Source organism: Elephas maximus, chromosome 2 (genome assembly GCF_024166365.1).
Source record: "Elephas maximus indicus isolate mEleMax1 chromosome 2, mEleMax1 primary haplotype, whole genome shotgun sequence".
Taxonomy (NCBI): domain Eukaryota; kingdom Metazoa; phylum Chordata; class Mammalia; order Proboscidea; family Elephantidae; genus Elephas; species Elephas maximus.
Window position 1 is genome coordinate 214679965 of NC_064820.1, and position 22107 is coordinate 214702071.

Below are 22107 nucleotides of genomic sequence, written 5' to 3' on the forward strand. Positions count from 1 at the left end.
CATTCTCACCCTTCTTGTGTGTGTAACCTGGGTGAGGCACCAGGTGGCAAGAGGAAAACTGTTCACCGAGGACACTTCCTCCCTCCTGAGACCCAAAGGCTGGCATTAAATTTGGCTATCTGCCCAGCCCAGCTAACAGGGGACAGGGGCCAGCTGAATTGGTGTCTCTTTAGAGACTGAGGGAAAGAAGATGGCCCTGGAGTGACCACTTGGGAACTGGAGACACGAGCAGGCTGGGTAGAGAGAGGGCAGCACTGGCAGGAGGGCAGGGCTGAGGTGGCAGCAAAGTTCTGGAAGAGTCCAGTGCAGAGGGAGTAGCGGAGCTCAGGAGGCAGGAACAACCCTCCCAGACAGATAGTCCAGCAGCTGCCAAATAGGGGAGGCCCATGCTCCTGGGCTGGAGGAGCCTGGCTGGGGCAGCAGGGCCCAGACCTGGGTGGGCAGTGAGATGAGGGGTGCACCCAAGCCCCCTCCTCTGGCCATTAGACAGGGAGGCCTGGCTGGCCCTGGGCAGCCTAAGGGAAGGGAGAGCTAGAGGCAGAGCTCAGCTCAGGGGCAGCGTGGCCTGGAACCCTCTGGGGGACCCCTACTTTTTTAAAGGCCCCTCTGCAGCGAGAACGAGGAACTAGCCTTCCATTATCCTGGCCCAGAAAGCATCTTCCTGCTGCCCCTGACTTGGGACTGCTGCGCTCCAGGCGCAGAGCCAGTTCCAAGGCTAACACGCTCAGTCTCTCATTCTTCCCACACTGCCGGCAGGACGGAGGGGGCCCCCAGAGGCAGCGCTGGGGTCAGAACCCAGGCCTTCAGTGCTTTTTCCTACCAAGGAGAACCAGGCACCGGGGCGGGGCCTCGCCCGCCAACCACACCCACTTGCCACGCCCACCGCCTTCCTGAGAGGTGCGGGTGGGCGCGAGGCATGCCGGGACAGGGCGCTACCATGGCGACAGGAGTGGCCCGCCCCGCCCCGCCCGGGCCTCCGCGCTGCCCCCGCGCCCTGGGGCTCCTGGGCCCCTCTCAGCTTCGAGGGCCCTGCTGGCCGGGGCTTGTCCAACCAAAGATGGTGGTGCTGCGGGAGAGCGGGCTGGAAGCGAGGCATTTGCCCTCTCACCGTCCCCTCTAGAGGACAGGGAGAGGAGAGGAAATGGTCCCGGAGGGGATCATCGAGCTGTCTGCGTGTCTCCCCGCCCCCCATGCATCTCTGCTATTTGACAGCACGAACCTGTTTCCCCCAGTCAGAGCCCCCACAGCTCTGAGCGGTCCCTGGCCTCCCAGGAGACCCCCATCTTCTCTTATTCTGTGTCCTCCCACTGACTCCGGGGACAAGGAGTAGGGCGGGAGCTCACACTGACTGGGCCAGGCCCTGGTCTGGGGACTGTCGCCATCATCTGTAATCTACCGAACAATTCTACGCGTGAGGGGCTCTGCCCAGGACCCGGTGGGCAGACAGGCCCAGATCTGTTAGGGAGTGAAGTGACGGAGCTGGGATTCAGCCAGAGCCTGTCCCTGCTCCCTGGCTGCCTAGGCTGGCCCAGCCGCCTATCTCAGGCTCAGCAGTGGCCTCCTCTCCCCACCCCCTTTTCTCCTCCCGCTCCTCCCCACCACAGGCCTGGCTTCCCTTCTGAGACGCCAATCTGCAGCCACACAAAGCCCTGTTTGTTTGCTTTCTCTGCTGCTCCCCCTGGATCCGATGTCTTTCTCTGCTACCTGCCGGCCTGGCTGCCTCTCCAAGCTGCCTGCCCAGCAAGCCGAAGGGAAGGAGGGGGGCAGCCATTTCAGCAAGCCCTGCCCCATGGCCACTCCAGCATTCCTCGAGCCCACCTCCCAGTGCAAGGGGCTCCCAGCCACGGCAGCCTGACCAACAATGGCTTTGGGGCCCCCTCAGTGCCTCTGAGTGTAGGGTGCCAGCTGGGTGGAGCAAGAGAAATGCCTGCAGCCAGGGCTGGGGCAAGGGGAGGGGGAGGGGAGCTGAGAGGCCCAGCCAGCCTCCCCTCTCCTTTTGTTCCGATGGCTTGTTTTGTTTGTCAGTCAGGAAGGCTGCCCCTGCCTTCCCAGCAATCTACAGGCTGCCAGGAGATAAGGAGATGAATGGGACCAGGAGGACTACAGGATTGCAGGTGGGGGGGGGGTGGCACATTTCATGGCCCTCAGGGGCCCCTCACTGTCTCTGAGGGTTCCCAGGTATCCCAGGCCCTGAGATGAGGGCTTATTGGCTGTGTGTGTGTGGTGTGTGAGGGAGGTGGGAAACTCCCTTGGAGAGTACCCTCTTAGTGCCCACCCTGGGCAGACCTGTCTGCATGGCAGGCACCCACTGCAGTATCTTGGGAAGCCCTCCACAGTCAGCCTGAGCTGAAACAGGGCTTTCACGGCCAAAGAAAAATAAACGCCCGCATTCCACACGGCCTCCTCTACCTGCAGAGCAGGGCTGCCCTCTCTCCCCGTTCAAATAAAGAAACCCAACACTGATACGCAGATACCACAATCTCTCCTAGGGCTCTTTTACAGTGCCCTGCCACGCTGGGTGGCCCAGGGCAGGCCCTAACCCCCAGGCCTCCCTCTTCCCCTTCACATCCCTTACAACAACTCCAGAATAAAGGCATGATTATATCTGCTTGACGTATGAGGAAACGGGAGGCTCCAAGAGCGAAAGCCACAGCAACAACAGTTACCCCGTCAGAATTCAGGCTGACAAATGCCTGACTCTAAGCCTGAAAAACTTCCCACCAGACTGCAGTAGCATTACATGATCGGTGATTTGCTGCCCAATGGAAGTAAGTGAGCAGCAGGCAGGGCCTGTACTACCACTTGGTTGCTGTGTGTCCTCAAGCAGGTCATTTAACCTCTCTGAGCTTCACTTTCCTTGATAATCCTTTCAGGGCAGTTAGTAAGGCTTAGAGGTGACTACTCAATGCCTGGCACAATAGGTATTCTTTAAAGGATAGCTTTTCTCCATGATGCATTTCAGCATCCAAAGATGCGTACACTCACTTATTAGAGGAACAGGTCTCCCACCTCTGTGCTTGTAGAATGACTCTCTCACCCTGCCCCCCACCCCACTCCGGACCTCTGGAATGCTCTGGCAGAGGCCAAGGGCTGCCAGGGCGAGCTCCCCAGATCACTGCCCTGCCCTAGAAGACCAGGGCCTCTCTGTTTAATTAACCAGGGCTGGGGCTCTAGGGGACAGTGTCACCCCAAGGAAACAAAGCCAGCTTGGTCCACATCCTGCTGGACTCAAGAAGAGGGAGATGCTTATTTAAGTCTTGTTTGGCAAAACGTGTTTTTAGTGCTATTTCGGACCATGGTAGGGATTTTCTGTGCTTACCTCAAAGGTATCATAAGCCAGATTCCTTTCCATCTCTCCCACCTGTGTTTGAAATGAAAATATTGTTCTTCATCTTCTCTCTCTTTTTCCTACTTCTCTTCCCCACCTGTCAGGGAGATGCATATGAGAGGAAGGGTGGAGGCTACGCCACAACCAGAGGGTGCCAGGGGCCTCACCCAGGGCATCCCACCTGTCCATCTCTGCAGGTGCCTCTCCGCAGGCTCTGTCAGCTAGGTTCCCTAGCATAGCCAGCATGCTGGGAGTTGTAGTTCCCTCAAACCAGACATTTTACTCACCCTCCACCTCTGGAAACTGCTTCCTGTGTACCCTGAGGCCAGGTTCTTTTCTGCAGTCTCCCCAACACACACACACTAGGTGGCCGCAGCTTGCCCCTCTCACCACACACCCTTTCACTTTCTGCCTCCACGTCTTTGCTTGGTCAAGCCTTCCAGCTGGAGGGACTTGCCTAGGCCTTCCCTCCCAATGGTGGTGAGCCCTGTGTCACCCTCACTGCACTCCATGCTTGTCCTCCTTGCTCTTGTTGGTGTCTATTCATGCACCACAAGAAGCTTTCAGAGGCAGGGGCTGTGTCTGCCTGGTTGCTGCCATCTCTCCAGGCAGGGACTCCCAGCCTTGACACTGTTGATGTTTTTGGTCACCTCGTTTGTCTTTGGGGGCTGTCCCGTGCATTGTAAGATGCTTACTAGCATCCTGGCCTCTACTCACTAGATGCCAGTAGCACCTCCCCAGTCGAGATAACCAAAAATGTCTCCTGACACTGACACGTGTCTCCTGAGGGACGAAATCAGCCCTGGCTAAGAACTTCTGCTCCAAGGCCTGGCACAGCGCCCCTCAAATGAATGAACACATGACTCTTCCCCCTTTGATGGAACAGATGATTTTTTTTACCCCTTATCATAATCATGTACAAATTTCATTTTCCCAGTCAGACTGGAAGCTTCCAGAAGACAAGTCTAGCTTTATATCAATGCTGCATCACCCATAGCTCTTTTCTGAAGGAATAACTATTAAAGCATCAGAGAGCACCAGGCCCTGGAACCCAGCTCTGGCCCCCCTCCACACCCCACACATGGATTGCTGGGTGACTCGGCTACAGTAGCTAAGCTTCTCTGGGCCTCAGTTCTCTCTCCTCATTGTAACAACTCTTGGTCCTACTGGGCTAGTGGAAGGTTTACACCTTCACATCTTCAGGAGCTGTAGTCCCCAGGAAGGAATCTTTTAAATTTAAGTTTTAAATTTACGTTTTCCGGGAATTATCATCACTAAGAGGTGACATTTATTAAGCCCTTTCCTACTGGCTAAATGCTTGACGGACATGTTCTCATTCAACCCTCTTAAAAACAAAGCCATAAAACAGATACTATTATTCTGCCCATTTGATAAATTAGGAAATAGTCTCAGAGAGCTTGAGGGACCTGCCTAACGACACACAGTGAGGATGGCTCAATCAAAAAACACTTTCAGCTTCAACACTTTATACTAAAGTTCTTTCTCAAAGAGGCGCCCAGGCAGAGCTGGACCTTCCCCAACGAACTGAGCTGCAGGAGGCCCAGGGCACAGTGCAGAAGCACCTTACGAGAAGCGTCACGATGAGGCCAAGTGCATCAGCCTGTCTCCATGGCAGGGCTTAGATGCTGCCGTTCCCTGCCCAGGTGTCACCCCTTACAGGGAAGCCCTGGTTGGGACCAGCTCCCGCCTCCCCCAAACTGGCCTGTAAGCTCCTCCAGAGCAGGAATAAAAATGACAATGAGGTGAGGTACCCTTCTCTAGCACTTTCTAAGTATTTTATCTGTATTACTTCATTAATTATCCCAACAACCCTAAGTGGGAGGCGCTATCATTTCTCCTATTTTAGAGATGAGAAAACTGAGTAAAGCAGATGATAAGTAATTTGCCCAAGGTGGTAAGGAGCAGAACCAAGATATGAACTCAGGTAGTTAAACTCCAAAATGTAAGTGCTTACCTGCTACGCTATGTTAGAATTATCTCTCACACCTGTGGCTGTGTTCTCAGTACCCTGGTGCACAGGAGGTGCTCAAAATGTGATGAATGAATGAACAAATGCATGGATTCATGCTTATCATGCCACATTCACCGCCCCTGAAGCCAAAAGTGGCTGGATGCCTTCTCAGAGTCCACCTGCACCACGGGGTCAAAGTCACTTCTGAAACAAACTCTGGCCAGAAAATGAGTAATTCTCACCTGCTCTGCTGTATAACAAAGACTCACTCAATCCACCTTCCTTGACCTGGCTAGGAAGGAAACAGGCCCTAAACTCTTCGTTCTGGTCAATGCTATTGCAGGTAAAGTTAAGACGCACCTGGCACGGATGGGAAAAGAATACTAACAGTAATCTCTTCCCAGGACCAAGGCCTTCAGCAGCACAGCTGAGTGCTGTGTGCCTGCAGCTGTGCACATGCACCCACCAAATCTCCCAACAATCACCAAGGGCCTACTATTATGTTCATCATTCAAAGATGGGGAAACAAAGCCCCAGAGAGAGTGGTTGGTGCCTGGATTTGAACTCAGCTTATGAGTCAGGATCGACTCGACGGTGATGGGTTTGGTTTGGTTTGGCCTAATCCCAAAGCCTGTGTTTATGACTGTAAGCTACAGGGTCTCCTGGCTTTCTCAATCACAAAACACACCAACATAATCATCACGTCTAATGCTTGCAACAATTCGTACTCCCCTTTTTGACCAAAGTGAAAACCGGCGCTCAGTGAGGGGAAGTGCTTGCCTGAAGCCACAGTCAGAACTCAGTCCTTTTCCTGACTCCAAATCTAGTGCTCCCTCCACTGCCCTGACCCCTCCCACTGATGGACACAGCCCCAAAGAGGGAACTCCAGGAGAAGGAGCCCAAGTTCAACTGATTCTGCGTTTTCTTCCTCAGGTGCCAAGCACCGGGCCTGCAGATGCTCTGAGCAAGCCCCCTACCCGCTTTCTGTCAACCCCCTTCACTGGGTCCCCTGATTTCCCGCCCCTAAGGAGTGTGTGACTTGGGTTCACTGACCTCTCATCTGAAAGGACCCACTCTTCCCCAAAGTACAGATAAGATCAGAGAAGTGAGATGCCCGGTTAGCCTGGCTTCCCAAACGTCTCTTTCCCTCTTCCCCTCCCCTGCCCCACCCCACCCTGCCCCACCCCACTGCCCCTTATTCTTCCTCAAAGGACCACTCCTGCCCCTCTGAGTCATCCTGCCTTCCCCCTCCTCCAGAAAGCCTTCCCTGACTCAGTTGGTGGGCTGCCTTCTTCCCCTGAGCCTGATCACTTTGTACAGAAACCAGATGTCCACTGTCACCTGCCCCCTAGACTTCCAGGGCCTCAACAGTGGACAGCAAGCTTGCTCATCTCTGGGGACCAGTGTGAGCACAGTGCAGTGACAGAACCGTCAGGGACTGTCTGCTCAACAAATGAACAAATGAATGAATGTCCAGTATTGCCCAAACCCTAGTGCGCCTGGCTGCATTTTTCCTGATTCTAAGCTTACTGTTCAGCAAGAACTTCTCCCCCCCATCCCATCTTCCTCTCTCTCCCCCAGGTCTCCCTCTTCCCCTATCCACTGTCTCTCTCTCTCTGTGTCTCCCCCTCCACACAACACACACACACACACACACACACACAATCAATTCACACAGGTTCAAGAACCAGTACAGCAAAATCTGTCCTTTGCCAGCCAAACCCCAGCCTGCACCTAGAGACCCTACCACCCACCCTCCCTCCCTGGTGTCACATTCCAACCTCAGAGACCCAGAGACCCACCGAGGAACTGGAACACCCCCACCACCACCACGACACACAGCTCTGCCTTGAACTTGTCTCCTGGATCCCCGGAACAGGACCAGCCAGTTTCTTCTCAGTCCCCTCAGGGAATTCTCCAAGCAGCCTGGAGGCTGGGCCCTGGCTGGGGGGAGGGGCTCACTGGTCTCCTCCATAGAGTCTGACAGGACAGAACCCTCTGACTCTCACCCAGAAGAGTGAAGATGATCCCAGATGCCATTGCTAAGGGCCAAGGGGGTCCTCAGGAAACGCTGGAGTCCTCATCCTCTCCACCTCACCTGGCGGCTCCTGCCAGGAAGCCCTGTGTGAGGGTCTTGTGTTCCAGACCCCTTGGTGCTGGGGCTGGAGCAAGGAGAAAGATGCAGCCTTGTGAGGAGAACGCTGACAGAATTACCAATAATCAGGGATCCGCTATGTGCTGTGGGTATAGACAAAGCGAGATGACTCATCCTGCCTCAGGGGTCAAGAGGAGGAGACAGGACGTCTGTCTTGGTCTTGGGAGGCAGGGACAGAAGGTGAAGGGCGTTCTAGGTAGAAGGCAAATGCAGAGGCAGGGATGTCCAGGGTTGAACCTTGGGAATGAGCAATGTGGAGGGGAAGGGGATTTAATGGGGGCAAAGCAGGCAGAGGATGCTGGAAAGACCATGAAGGGCCGAGGGCTGGACCTTTATCAGGAAGGCAGCAGGAGCCCTGGAGGTGCCTGAACAGGGCTGGGCCCACTCTGCTTGAGAAGGACCCTCTGATGATGGGGCAGCACCTTAATGGGGCCAAGATGGAGGCAGGAAGGCCAGTGAGGAGGCCTGAGCAGCTGCCGGCCTCCTCCCTACCATCCTTTTGAGTCAAGGCCTTCCCTGTTGGCCACAGCACACAAACCATGTCTGACCCAGCCTCCAAAGACTGCTTGCCGTGTTCCCTCTGCTGGGAATCCCCCTCCTTTCTCACCTACCTGAGCTGAAGCACCTGCCCAAAGCTCCTCTCCTCCACAAAGCCCCCCAACTCTGGCCAAGACTGGGCACATTCATCGCTGTGTCCAGGTTCTCTGCCCCGCCCCTTCTAGCCTCTGGCCTGAATCACACACTGTCTCCCTCTGCCAGGACCCCTGTCACCCCCATATGGCCAACCTGGTGCTTCCACCCTTGCGCCAGCCCCAGGCCCCGCATGACTACCACAAGGATGCTGGTCTCCTTGGTTATTATCTGGGTCTCCACCACCCACTGGGCTGTGACCTTGGCAGGGTTGGGGGGAGGGTGGGTAACGTTAAGCACAGGACTTGAAAAACAGTGGTACCTTGAAACGTGTCTCTCCCCTGGGCCCAGAGACCCCAGGCACCTATCCCAGAGAAGTGCTGCCTGCTGGCTGCACCCTCTGCGTGCACACGGCTCTCCCCTCACCCTGCCCATGGAGGCAGCAAACAATGCCCACCCTGCAGCCACAGGTGAGGGACAAACATGGACTGCAATGGGAGGAATAACAGTAAAAATAGCAATGATGCTAGCAGGACCCAGCACTGATGAAGTGCCTGACACAGGCCAGACATTGCTCCAAACTTTGTGGGTTAGGGTATTAAATCTACACCATAGTCCCACAAGGTCCCTATTGTATAGATGGGGAAACTGAGGCACCAAGAGGCAAATAACTTGTTCAGTACAAGGTGAAGTCAGGAGCAATCCAGAGCCTTGCCCTGAAGCACCTCACGCTACAACTTCTTTGAGACAAAAGAAGAGGAAAAAGGAAGTTGCAGAATAAAAGTCCCATGAGTTCTCATTTGAGGTCAACAAAACTACGTGTTTTTATATGTGATATATGCATATATTAAGTGCATAGCAAAAAGACTAGAAGGATACGTTCAAGCTGTTCACTAGGGTTACCTGTGGGGAGAATGTGAGAAGCAAAGCAGGGTAAAGGGGACTTTTGCTTTTACTTGATATAACTCTGGGTTATTTGCATTTTTCACAATGAGAACGTATCCAAGTGTTGCTTGAGTAATCTAAAAAGAGAGAAATTGTTAGGGCCTCAGTGAGAGTTTGTTGAATGAATAGATGGCAGATTTATTTTCTCAGCATTTTTTCAAATGCTGGGTATGACCCATTAGCGGACTGTGAAATCAATAGTGGGTCACAACCAGTGATTTTCTTTTAAATCAAATAGACTAGGACAGAAAGTACCAGAGACCAGCAAACATCTTAGAAGAAAGAACTGTTTAAGGAAACATTGTTTCAGTTACATATAGTAGGTGTGGCCTTACTTGCTGTGGGTCACCACCAAGAGTTTTCAAGCCAGTGGTCAAGACTTAGGGGTTTAAAAAGGAATGAGAACAGGTCTGTCCCTGCAAGAGCCTCATGGTTCAGTGGGAGAGAAAAATGGCTCTGGAGCCAGTGAGTTCTCTCTGTTTAGGCGGAGGCCTGGGGAACTCCTGACTATTGGGAAAGCTCCTATTTGCCCACTCCACAGTTGGCTTCCTAAGCCTGGATCTCCCCTTGATACACCCCCCTTTCCTCCAAGGCTAGGTCCTGAGGCTGAGCTGCCTTGGACCAGAAAGGCTGTGCCCACTTTTCTGTGTCACCCACTCCTTGCTCCCAGTGATCCCCTGGAAGCTCCTGGGCCCATCACCACCTAGGTTCTCAAGGGTGGGAAACCAGAAGACTCCAGCGTCCAGCTTCTGAGGACCAAGGCACCTGAAACCTAAGGGAGCCTGTGACATGTCCCAGGGAGTCCCCTGGAGACGCAGCTGCATGGTCAGTCCGCAGGGGTAGGCCTCCACTCAGTCTGCTGCGAGGGCTGGCCCCACCCGGGGTGGGCCTGCGCACCCCCAGCACGGTGTGTATAGAGAATGGGGGGGGGGGTTGGAAGAGAAGCTGGCGGTAGAGCTTCCAGCCGGGGTCTCCCATCGCGCTGGCGCCTCCACATCAGAGCTGGCCTAATCCACCCCCGCCTCCCCTCCCAGGGCAGCAGACAACTAAAAAAAGATAAAATAAAAAGTAATTCCCCTGCTCTGACGTCAGCGCAAGGTCTTAACAGCCCAGCAGCGGCGTGAAACTGGATTGCAACCAGATGTAATGCCCTTGAATCCTCAACACGCCGCTGGGGTGGGGAAGAACCGAAAGGGGCACTCTGGGTGGGAGGGAACTGTGCGGGTCCCGCGTGGGTCTTGGAATCAGGGCCTAATGAAACGATGGGAAAGGCGCTGCAGAAGGGAACGCGGCGCGTGGAGAGGCGCAGGGCCAGGGTGCCCCGCGGTCCGCCATTCAAGCGCGCCGCCTCCCCTCCCCCAGGCCCCCCAAAGCGCATTGTTACGTTTGCTTTTATCCATTCAGAGCTGAACCCCCACTGCTCCCCCCATCACGAGCTCCCAAGCGGAGGACACGACCCAGGCCCGCACTCCAGCCAGCCCCCGGTGTGGATTTGAGGAGGACTGAGAGCCCTAACAAGGGAAATCGCTCCCTGGGAAAACGGGCGCCCCAGGAAGCTGGGGCCGCCGCGGCCTCCGGCCTGCTGTTTCGTTCCCCCTCGGCCCCTCCTCGGTGGCCCCTGGCGCAACAAAGGCTCCGAATGTCACCCCCACACTCTGCCACCCTCTCGCCCCTGCTACACTCGCCGACGTCGCTTCGCGCCCGGTCCCCACGTCTCCCGGGTCTCCTGCCTCCAAGGCATGGGGGCCAAGCTTCGATAAGGGCGGTGGGGACGCGGGCCTGGCGTGACCTCACTCCCGGGGGGCCCGCGCGCCCAGGGCCTGGCCGCGGCTGAGCTTCCCGGGCCGCGGGGGCCGCTTCCTGCCCGGTCGTGGGGCCTGCGCACAGGCCCGGACGCCGCTACCGGCTGAGGACACCGCAGAGAGCCCCGCGCGCCCCAACCCACCACGCACCGCACTCGCGGCCTGGCTCTCTGCCTCGGCCAGGGCGCCGGCACAAAGATACCCTCCGCCCCCGGCGCCGCGCGGATGCCCCCACTTTCCCACCCGACACTGGGCCAATACGCCGCGCCACACGGCGCACGCGGATCCCCAGCCACAAGCTCGACCCTCAGTTCTCGAGCCCCCACGCCGCGGACCCACCCCAGCCGGCCGCACAAACCAGCCATAAGCCCCCTCATCCGGGGCACACAGGGCGCCTCCGCTCTGCGGCTCCCCAGACGGCCATCCGGTGACCTCATGCACCCCCCGCACCACACAAAGCAGTGACTCCCGCGGACCCCCACACCCTGGCCCGGAGCGCTCGACCCGACCACGCCAGGCTCCTCACCTAGCTGGTCCGGACGCGGCGCGCCGCCCTGCTAGCTCAGGCAGCGCCCCCTGTGCCCCCGGCCGGCGCTAAGGGCTCACCTCGGCGCCGCGCTCACGCGGGGGCCCTGGGTCCGACGCTGCGACTTCGCGGCCGGGAGGCCTGGGCGGCCATGGGGTCAGGGCGCGGCGGCCTGGCCGGCCCGCGGCCAGGCAGGAAGGAGGGTGGGCCGCGGCGCCCCCTCCTCGCGCCGGCGTCGGGCCCCGGCAGGGCGGCCTCTTGGCTCGCCCCGCGCCCTGGCCTCCGCCTAGCTCTCCAACTCGTCCCTCCGAACCCAGCGCGGGCGGGGGCGGCGCCCGGGCGCAGGAGCCGGCAGCGGGGGACGGGCCCTGGCCGCGCACCGCCCGACCTGCCTGTGTCCGCGGGTGCAGCGGGGAACTGCGATCCCCGCCGCACAGGAAGAGCGGGAGGGCGGCGCGCTGGGGGGAAGCCGAGAGAGAGCTGGAGGAGAAAAGTTCCCGGGCAGCCTGGCTGCGCTCGCTCGCGGCCCCAGGTGGGCCGTGCGCGCCCCGACAGCACCCTCTGGCGGTCCACGCGCCCCACTGGGCGCCCCCCGCCTGTCCGCGGGCTTAGGAAGGGAGGAGGCTTTGCAGTGAGATCCGGGTGCAGCCCCCAAGGGCTGTCGGGCCTGGAGAAGGCCCAGGACCAGGGTGAGGGCGGCGGCTGCAACCTCAGGCCGAATATTTAGACCCGTAACCTGCCTCAGGTACGTCCAGTGTCTGCTTGGTCCCTCGGTCTGGTCCCCACCCAGCCTCACCACTAACCCTCACCTGTGACCACTTCTTTACAGTTTGGGAAACATTTTGGATTTCAAAACTCGGTAGGTCTCAGCACAAAAACATCTTCATTCACTGGGCACCTGGGGCCCTGCTGGGCCTGGGGATTCAACAGACACTTGAGCCCAGCCATCCAGGGGCTAGCATCTTGGTGGGGTGAGGCAAATAATAAACACGTGCTCAGGTGCATAAAGTACATGGCTCGGAGAGTAACTGTGCTGGGAAGAAAACTAACAGGTGAAGTGATAGAAGGAGGCCCCTTATCTGGGGGGTGAAAGGAAAGGCCTGTCTAAGCAGAGGACTGAGTAGCAGGAAGGAGAGGAGAGGGGCATTCCTAAAGAGGGAAGAGCCAGTGCTAAGATCCTGAGGTAGAAGAGAGCTTCGTTCATAATTAGAATAGTGAGAAGACCCAAGCAAGGGGACAGGCAGTCGGCATGTGGGACTGGAAAGAGATGAAGGTGTAGTGGTGATAGAGCAATGATGGAGGGCCCCTGGGGCTGCAGAGGGCGGCAGTGGAAAGCCTGGTGAGGAATTTGGGTGCCATTCCAGTGCCATGGGAAAGAAGCCACTGGAAGATTTTAAGCAGAAGAGTGTTGAATGAATGAACGAATCTCTTAACCTACAGAGCCCCTCAGCAATTGCCACTCAAAGGCTTTGACTCACCCCAGCTGAGGTGGGAGTTGGCTACCACCTGCTGGGAAGCCTCCCACCTCCCCCCTCCCCGACCCCCACCCCCAGCCTCTAGGGTCTTCAGAGCAGGACAAGATGAACAACCCCATTGCAGGCTGCTCTGTTCCTCCTATGAGGAGAATGGAGGTGGTCAAGGCATCAGAACTCCCAGGTGATCTGTGACAGGTGAGTTTCCCTCCCAAACCTCAGTTTCTTTATCTGTAGAATAAGGTTCTATGTCTGTACCAGGCATTGCACCCCTTTCTATACATTGTTTCATTTGATCCTGGCAGCCCCTCTTTGAAGTAGGCTCATTACATTTTCAGAATGAGGAAACTAAGACACAGGGGGTAAAGTCACCTGTCTGGGTCCCCACAGCTAAAGTGGCATAGACAGACCTTGCACCTGAAGCTCCTGCTACCAGGCTCAGCCACTGGTCTCCAGGGCAGATGTGGGGAGCAAGGCAGAAGCTGGGTTGTATCGTATACCGGGCTGGTGGAAACGTTCCTGGCGGCAAGCACCCATTCTGGGGGTGGCAGACCTGGTTTCTAAATCTGGCTCTTCGGCACCCAGCTGTGTGGCTTTGGGCACGTCACTTACCTTGCTCAGCCTCAGTTTTCTTATCTAGCAAAGGGGGATTACAGTAGCACCTAGCACACAGGGTTGTGGAGAGGATTAAATGAGGTAGCGTGTGTAGAGCACGTAGCCCAGAGCCTGCATGTGGTGAATGCTGTTACTGTTTTAGGCAAAATGTTGTGCAAGTGGGGAGGGTCCCTTTCATTCAGACAGGGGCTGCCTACACCTCCACCACCATCCTGATCCCTCCTGCCTTCAGGGCCTTGCCTTAGCCTGGGGCGAATCTGAGGGAAGATCTGGCCCCAGGAACCTCAATGGGAGGCAATAAGAGGAGGCCTCCCTGAAGGACTTCAGGTCACCCATGGGGGTCATGCCCCCAGAGAGGCAAGTTTCATGGGAAACTGCCTGGAACCCCACGTCCATGAGGGCCCATTTTTTGGCCTTGGAATCAGTTTTTTTTGTGTTTTGTTTTTTAATTCACTGGCGTCAAATTGATGCGGCTGGGAGCATTGGGTCCCTATGCTCAGGATGTGGGGGGTTGGGGGTACAGAAAGGGAGAGTCACTGCCTGACCTCTTTAGGAGCCACAGTTTAGGCACTGTGGGAGGAATCCCAGAAGAGGGGAGCTCATTCTCTCGATGTCAGTGAAGCTTTCAGGAGGAGGTGAGTCTGAGCCAGGCCTTAGAGAACTGTCAGGGACAGTACCCTGGGTCGAGCAAGAGGGACAGGTGTGCCAGAGAACAAAGCCATCATGAGCAGGGGAGGAAGAACATGGAGGAACAAGGAGAGTGGGTGGGCCTCAGGCACCAGGCCTGCTGCTCTGAGCACCTGCTGTGTGCCAGGTGCTTCCCACATGTATTCCTTTTCTCTGGCCACTGTAACAATTACCACAAACTTGGTGGTTTAGAACAATATGCATTTATTTTCTTATAGTTCTGGTGGCCCAGAGTCCAAAATCAGTTTCGGGGCTGGCTCCTTCTGGAGGCTCCAGGCAAAAACCTGTTCTTTTCTTCTGGAGGCCACCTGCATTCCTTGGCTTGTGATGCCGTGGTGAACCTAGAAAAGGCAAGGAAACAATTGCTTCCTTGTCACAGCTCCTCCTTCCTCCTTTGACCTTCTTGCTTCCTGTCTTATGAGGACCCTTTGATTATGGTAGGACCCACTTGGATATTCTGTGATAATCTCCCCAACTTGAGATCCTTAATTTAGTTAGTCATATCTGCAGAGTTTCCTTTGGCATATAAGAGAACATTCACAGACTCCAGGAAATAGGGCCTGAAGCCATTACTCAGCCAATGTACCAAGCATTCTCTGAATCCTCCTTATCACAACATATCTCACAGATAAGAACATCTAGGCTTAGAGAGGTGAAGTTAGTCACCCAAGGTAGCTGTCTTAGTCATCGGTGATGCTGTAACAGTAATACCGCAAGTAGATGGCTTTAACAAGCAAAAATTTATTCTCTCACAGTTGAGGAGGCTAGAAGTCCAAATTCAGGGTGCCAGCTCCAGGGGAAGGCTTTCTCTCTCTCTGTCGGCTCTGGAGGAAGGTCCTTGTCATCAATCTTCCTCTGTTCTAGGAGTTCTCAGCACAGGGACCCCAGGTCCAAGAGGCACTCTACTCTGCTCCCGGCTCTTCTTGCTTGGTGGTATGAGGTCCCTCTCCTCTCTACTCGATTCTTTTATATCTCAAAAGAGATTGACTCAAGATACAACTTAATCTTGTAGACTGAGTCCTGCCTCATTGCCATAACTGCCTCTAATCCTGTCTCATTAACATCATAGAGGTTAGGATTTACAACACATAGGAAAATCACATCAGATGACAAAATGGTGAACAACCACACAATACTGGGAATCATGGCCTTGCCGAGTTGACACGCACTTTGGGGACACAGTTCAATCTGTACCAGTCACACAGCAGGTGAGTTGATTCACCCATTCCATGGGTGCTCTCTGTGGACAGACATGGGTGGGGTTAGGCTCTGGGTTACAACATTAGAACCTATGCAAAGCACTGGGGAGCCCAGGCACATGATGACCTGGTCCTGCCCAGAAATTCAAAAAGGCTTCCTGGAGGATGTACCCTGTGAGCTGAGATCTGCTGAAGAGTAATTCCTCCCAGCTTTAGCGGGGAAGTGGGGGAAGGGAGCTTCTGAGCAAGACGGTGCCAGAATTGCTCTGTGCTGGCTGAGAAAGCAGGGCTTCTTGAGGAGAAGCGGGAGCTGCCTGGGGCTCCCTGACAGCGGAGCCAGCCCAGGAGAGGTTTCTGCTGAGACCTTGCTTGACATTCTCCACTGATGAAGGAAGAGGGCAGCAAGGGGGTGGGCCCGCCGTACAACACCAAAGCCCAGTAAACACAGCTTGATGTACAGATCTCAAACTTGCTGCTCCAAGGCTGAACCTGGGCTGCTGGGTTTGTTTTGATTGGATAGCAAAGTGTTTGGAAATTTGGGAGTTTAGGTACCTTTAAGGGGGGCCATGATAGTTCAGTGGTAGAATTCTTGCCTTCCATGAGGGAGACCTGGGTTCGATTCCCAGCCAATGCACCTGAAATGCAGCCACCACCCATCTGTCAGCGGAAGTTTTCATGTTGCTATGATGTTGAACAGGTTTCGGTAGAGCTTCTAGACTGAGACTGACTAAGAAGAAAGGCCTGGAGATCTACTTCTTAAAATTAGCCAGTGAAAACCCTATGGATCACAATGGTCCAGTCAGCAACTGATCATGGGGATAGCACAGAACTGGGTAGTGTTTTGTTCCATTGTGACTTGGGTAACCTGCCATTGGGAACTGACTCAAGGGCAGCAAACAACAACAAAGGAATCTCCATTCTTGGGGCTTGTCATGGATTGAATTGTGTCACCCCAAAATATCTCTTGACTAGGCCATGATTCTCTGTATTGTGTGATTGTCTACCATTTTGTCATCTGATGTGATTTTTCTATATATTGTAAACCCTACTTCTATGGTGTTAATGAGGCAGATATGTTAATGAGGCAGGACTCTCTATAAGATAAGGTTGTATCGTGAGTCAATCTCTTTTGAGATATAAAACGGAGAAGTGAGCAGAGAGACAGGGGGCCTCATTACCTCCAACCAGCCAGGAGCATGCATCCTTTGGTCCCGGGGTCCCTGTGCTGAGAAGCTCCAAGACCAGGAGTAGATTGATGACAAGGACCTTCCTCCAGAGCCAACAGAGTGAGAAAGCCTTTCCCTGGAGCTGGCGCCCTAAATTTGGACTTTTAGCCTCCTAGACTGTGAGAGAATAAATTCCTTTTTGTTAAAGTCGTCCACTTGTGGTATTTCTTTTACAGCAGTACTTGATAACCAAGACAGGGCTGTTACGGATTGAATTACATCCCTCAGAAATACGTGTTGTAAATCCTAACCCCCATACCTGTGATTAGAATCCCATTTGGGAATGGGTTTTCTTTATTGTGGTAATGAGACACACTTAGGGTGTATCTTGAGTCAATCTCTTTTTGAAATATAAAAAGAGAAGATTAAGGAAACAGAGATGGGGATAGATGCCAAGCCACAAGAAGATTGCCCAGGAGCAGAAACACAAAAGAGGCAAGGACCTTCCTCCAGAGCCATCAGAGAGAAAGCCTTCCTCTAGAGCCAGCACCTTGAATTTGGACTTCTAGCCTCCTAAACTGTGAGAAAATAAATGTCTGTTCTTTAAAGCCACCCACTGTGGTTTTTCAGTTGTAGCAGTGCTGGATAACTACCTTAGTTATCTAGTGCTGTTTAACAGAAATACCACAGTGGATACCTCCAACAAAGACAAATTTATTCTCTCTTAGTCTAGGAGGCTAGAAGTCCAAATTCAGGGTGCCAGCTCCAGGGGAAGGCTTTTTCTTTCTGTTGACTCTGGAGGAAGGTCCTTATCATCAATCTTCACCTGGTCTAGGAGTTTCTCAGCATAGGGACCCTGGGTCCAGAGGATGCACTTCTCTCCCGGCTCTTCATTCTTAGTGGTAGGAGGTCCCCCTGTCTCTCTGCTAGCTTCTCTCTTTTATATCTCAAAAGAGATTGACTCAAAATACAACCTAATCTTCTAGATTGAATCCTGCTTAACATAACTGTCTGTAATCCTGCCTTATTAACATCTTAGAGACAGGATTTACAGCACATAGGAAAATCAAATCAGATGACAAAATGGTAGACAATCACACAGTATGGGGAATCACGAGTTAGCCAAGTTGACACACATTTTTAGGGGCACAATTCAATCCATAACAATAACTAAGACAGGGGCCCTACCACTATCTATTGTTCTATTAAAAAAAAAAGATTGCCATCAAGTCAAGTCCAGCTCATGGTGACCCCACGTGTGTCAGAGTAGAACTATGCTATAGGGTTTTCAATGGCTGATTTTTTGGAAGTAGATTGCTAGGCCTTTCAGATTGCTGGGCCTTTCTTTCAAGGTAACTCTGGGTAAACTTGAACCTCCTACTTTTCGGTTAACAGCCCAGCTTGTTAAGCATTCGAACCGCCTGGGGATTCCTATTGTTCTAATCCACACTTAAAACACCTGGCTCACCCCTAAGGGCATTTGAGTTTGAGACACACACACCACCCCCCTGGGGTCTTAAGACCCAGTTCTGCATCTGTTTGGCCTTGACCGTCTTTATTTTGGGCCTCTGTTTCCTAGAGGTCTAAATGAGATAATGACCTTTGGGAGTTGGGGGGGGGGGAAGACCCCTGTGGGCTGGAGGACAGGGAAAGGGGAGAGGATCTCAGACTGGAGAGAAAACCCTGCACCCTGAAAGGAACTGGGCTGAGGGTTTGCTCACTCAGTAGAAGGCAAAGTGTGGCCAGGCAGCTCCCACCAAGCCATCTGCCTTATTAGGTCAACATTCCCATTGAATGAGCAAACTGAGGGCTCAAGGAGGTGAAGTAACTTGCCTAAGACCACATGGCTGGCACCCAGAGTAGGAGATGTAGAGCAGGATTCCATGGAAGGAGCTCTGAGCTCTCACCCTCTGTGCTATCTGCCTTCTCAGGGCGGGGCACTTCTACACAGAACGGGGCGTGCAGTGGCTTTCTGTCAGAACAACGCTGGCACTGTGGAGCATTTACTATGTGCCAGGTCTTGTACATTTCCGCCTGTGACACAGAGATTTTTATTATCTCCTTTTTTCCCCCATTTTTAAAATTGTGGTAAAATATTGTCTTAGTCTGTGTTCTATAAACCAAAAAAAAAGCAAAACCGTTGCCGTCGAGTCGAGTCCGACTCATAGCAACCCTATAGGACAGGGTAGAACTGTCCCACTGAGTTTCCAAGGAGCGCCTGGTGGATTTGAACTGCTGACCCTTTGGTTAGCAGCCACAGCACTTAACCACTATACCACCAGGGTTTCCTGTGTTCTGTAGTAGAGCAAAATCAGTGAATATATAAACAATATATATAAATGTTGTTAGGTGCCATCGGTTCCAACTCATAGTGACCCTGTGTACAACAGAACAAAACACTGCTTAGTCCTGTGCCATTCTCACAATTGTTGCCATGCTTGAGCCCATTGTTGCAGCCACTGTGTAAGTCCATCTTGGTGAGAGTCTTCCTCTTTTTTGCTGACCTCTACTTTACCAAGCATGATATCCTTCTCTAGGGACTGGTCCTCCCTGATAACCTGTTCAAAGTATGTGAGATGAAATCTTGACATCCTTGCTTCTAAGGAGCTTTCTGGCTGTACTTTTTCTAAGACAGATTTGTTTGTTCTTTTGGCAGTCCATGGTATATCCAGTATTCTTCGCCAACACCATAATTCAAAAGCATCAATTCTTATTCAGTTTTTCTTATTCATTGCCCAGCTTTTGCATGCATACGAGGCAATTGAAAACACCAGGCTTGAGTCAGGTGCACCTTAGTCCTTAAAGTGACATCTTTGATTTTTGATACCTTGAAGAGGTCTTTTGCAGCAGATTTGCCCAATGCCATGCATCATTTGATTTCTTTGAATATATATACATATACATATACATATACATATACATATACATATACATATACATATACATATACATATACATATACATATACATATACATATACATATACATATACATATACATATACATATACATATACATATACATATACATATACATATACATATACATATACATATACATATACATATACATATACATATACATATACATATACATATACAGAGATTTATGGCTCATACAATTGTAGGGGCTGGCAAATCTCAAATCCATGGGTCAGGCAGCAGGTCGAAAACTTCTGCTGGCGCACAGGGTTGTAGGGGCTGGCAAATCCAAAATCTGCAGGTCAGGCGGGAGGCCGAAGACTTCTGTAGGCTTACATTCCAAGAGCCAGAGGTCGGGTGACGAGAAGAGTGCAGGGTCAAGAGAGACAGCGAGCCTTGCTGGAACATCCATTTATGTACTAGAGGCAGGCCACAACCCCAAGGAGGTGATTACATTATATTACATTATGAAAGAGCAATCAGTTCGATGTCTGCCAAGCCACTGAGAATCATAGCTTAGCCTAGTTGACACATAACATTAATCATTCACAAATATATATAACATAAAATTTACCACCTTAAGAAGTATCTATTTGAGCCCCTGCTTTCAATTCTCTTGCTTATTGTGAAATAGTGGCATCAGATCTCCTTGTCTAACTTCAAGGGAAGAGATGAGAATCAAGGTCAGCATCAGCCCAAAGCTGATCCCTGTGAGGTAGAGGTCAGACATATCTCTACTCTCTAACCTTTTTACCAATTCTGACACCAGCCGTCCCTCCCATGGCACTCTCTACTTCTCTGCAATGGTCACACAGAGCCAACAGATCATACATACTCACGATTATGGGGCTTATTAGGGAAGGAACAGGTTACAATTCAGGATTAGGATCAATTTAGAAGTAATGAGAACTACTCAGAATACAGTTCTTCAATCAAGTCAGCTTCCTCTCAGCCATGCCTGTAGGCAGGCCTCTGCTGCCAGACCCTGCTTGGGCCTGGCTTCTGCCACTGGACCCTCAGTCTTGGCCCCCACCCTTGCTGTCAGCTTTGGCCCCCACTCTTGGCCTTGGGCCTTGCTCTCTGCCCTAGTTCTCAGCCTCAGCCCCCGCTTAGGTAAGTGTTACAAAGCTCTTGAGGTTCACTGATAAGTGCCAGAGGCCCCACCCTGCCAGGAAGCCTCCTGCCCTAAGGCTCTGAGCTCTTTCTCTCTCTGTGGGTCAGCAAACCTAGCTCTGTCAACAAGTGCCCAGAGGCACTCCACTCTGCCAGGAAGCCTCCTATCCAAACACTCTCAGCTCTCTTGCTCCATGGGACAGGAAGCCCACTCTGGCTGCCTTGCTCTGTGGGCCAGGAAGCCCACTGCACCATCTCCCGTTGGTCTTCTGGTTCCCACTGTCTCATACCTCAGCCACCTACAGTGTTACAGCTCTCCAGTGTTACACGTCTGCCTCCTGGGTCTAGGAAGTTCTCAGCCCAGAGACCCTGGGTTCAAAAGACATGCTCTACTCCCGGCTCTTCTTCTTGATGATAGTGAGGCCCTCCCCCAACCTCTAGGATTGGCTCCCTTTAAGCCTAGTGGGATGGCAAAACTGACCAATCCCCTACAGGGGTTCCACGCACCTAATTTAATAACCCCATCCAATCATTTTGTAGAAATTATAAGACCATGGTTAGAAGGGCCATATAAAAGCAATTCACTGCACCTAGAAGTAGAATTGTTGGGTCGTATGATAATTCTATGTTCAACTTCTTGAGGAATCACCAAGCTGTTTTCCACAGTGGTTGCACCATTTAACATTCCCACTAGCAGTTAATGAGGGTTGTAATTACTCCATATCGTCACCAACACCTGTTTCTGGTTTTTGTTTTTTTTTTTCCTGATTCTAGTGAGTGTGAAGTGGTATCTCATTGTGGTTTTGATTTGCATTTCCCTAGTGACTAATGACACTGAGCATCCTTTCATGTACTTATTGGCCTTTGTATGTCTTCTGTGGGGAAATGTCTATGCAAGTCCTTTACCCACTTTTTTTTTAAATTTATTGTGCTTTAAGTGAAAGTTTACAAATCAAGTCAGTCTCTCATACAAAAGCTTATACAAACCTTGCTATGTACTCCTAGCTGCTCTCCCTCAATGAGACAGCAGACTCCTCCTCTCTACCCTGTATTCCCCGTGTCCATTCAACCAGCTCCTGTCCCCCTCTGCCTTCTCATCTCCCCTCCAGACAGGAGCTGCCCCCATAGTCTCATGTGTCCACTTGAGCCAAGAAACTCACTCCTCACCAGTATCATTTTCTGTTCTTATAGTCCAGCCCAATCCCTGTCTGAAGAGTTGGCTTCAGGAACGGTTCCAGTCGTAGGCTAACAGAGGGCCTGGGGACTCCTTTACGCATGTTTTAATTGGGTTGCTTTTTTGTTGTTGATTTGTAGGAGTTCTTAATATATTCTAGGTATTAATCCCTTATCAGATATATGGTTTCCAAATAAATTCTCCCTTTCTGTGGGGATGTCTTTTCATTCTTCTGTTAGTGTCCTTTGATGCACAACAGTTTTTTAATTTTGATGAAGTCCAGTTCATCTTTTTTTCTATTATTGCCTGTGCTTTTCGTGCCATATCTAAGAATCCATTGCTACATCCAAGGTCATGAAGCTTTTCACCTGTTTTCTTCTAAGAGTGTCATAGTTTTAGCTC

At 52.5% G+C, this 22107-nt stretch overlaps 2 protein-coding genes across 6 annotated transcripts in view; one reads left to right on the plus strand and one right to left on the minus strand.

Moving 5' to 3' along the window:
* Window positions 1-11870, minus strand: part of RAI1 (retinoic acid induced 1) — a 139967-nt gene extending 128097 nt beyond the window's left edge. For 3 of the 5 annotated variants that reach the window (XM_049874751.1, XM_049874746.1, XM_049874745.1), the window contains exon 1: window positions 11439-11870. The gene's annotated coding sequence lies outside the window, so the exon portion shown is untranslated. Of the gene's footprint in view, window positions 1-3319; window positions 3426-11358 lie in introns of all 5 variants that reach the window. The other 2 variants (XM_049874747.1, XM_049874748.1) reach the window with 2 other exon arrangements.
* LOC126068389 (serine/arginine repetitive matrix protein 1-like) lies at window positions 938-11263 on the plus strand. The gene is made up of 5 exons (XM_049870867.1): window positions 938-1087; window positions 8215-8355; window positions 8437-8555; window positions 10435-10767; window positions 10918-11263. Exons 1-5 carry the CDS (start codon window positions 938-940, stop codon window positions 11261-11263), a joined length of 1089 nt encoding a protein of 362 aa, XP_049726824.1.
* Window positions 11871-22107: the final 10237 nt, after the last annotated feature.

What these genes read in the sequence shown, in the direction of transcription:
- LOC126068389 (XM_049870867.1), top strand. Translation starts at nt 938, where the DNA reads ATGGCGACAGGAGTGGCCCGCCCCGCCCCGCCCGGGCCTCCGCGCTGC. An exon ending in TGGGCTGTGACCTTGGCAGG is followed by an intron (nt 8,356 to 8,436) that starts GTTGGGGGGAGG and finishes CCCTGGGCCCAG; the next exon opens with AGACCCCAGGCACCTATCCC. An exon ending in TGCCCACCCTGCAGCCACAG is followed by an intron (nt 8,556 to 10,434) that starts GTGAGGGACAAA and finishes TTATCCATTCAG; the next exon opens with AGCTGAACCCCCACTGCTCC.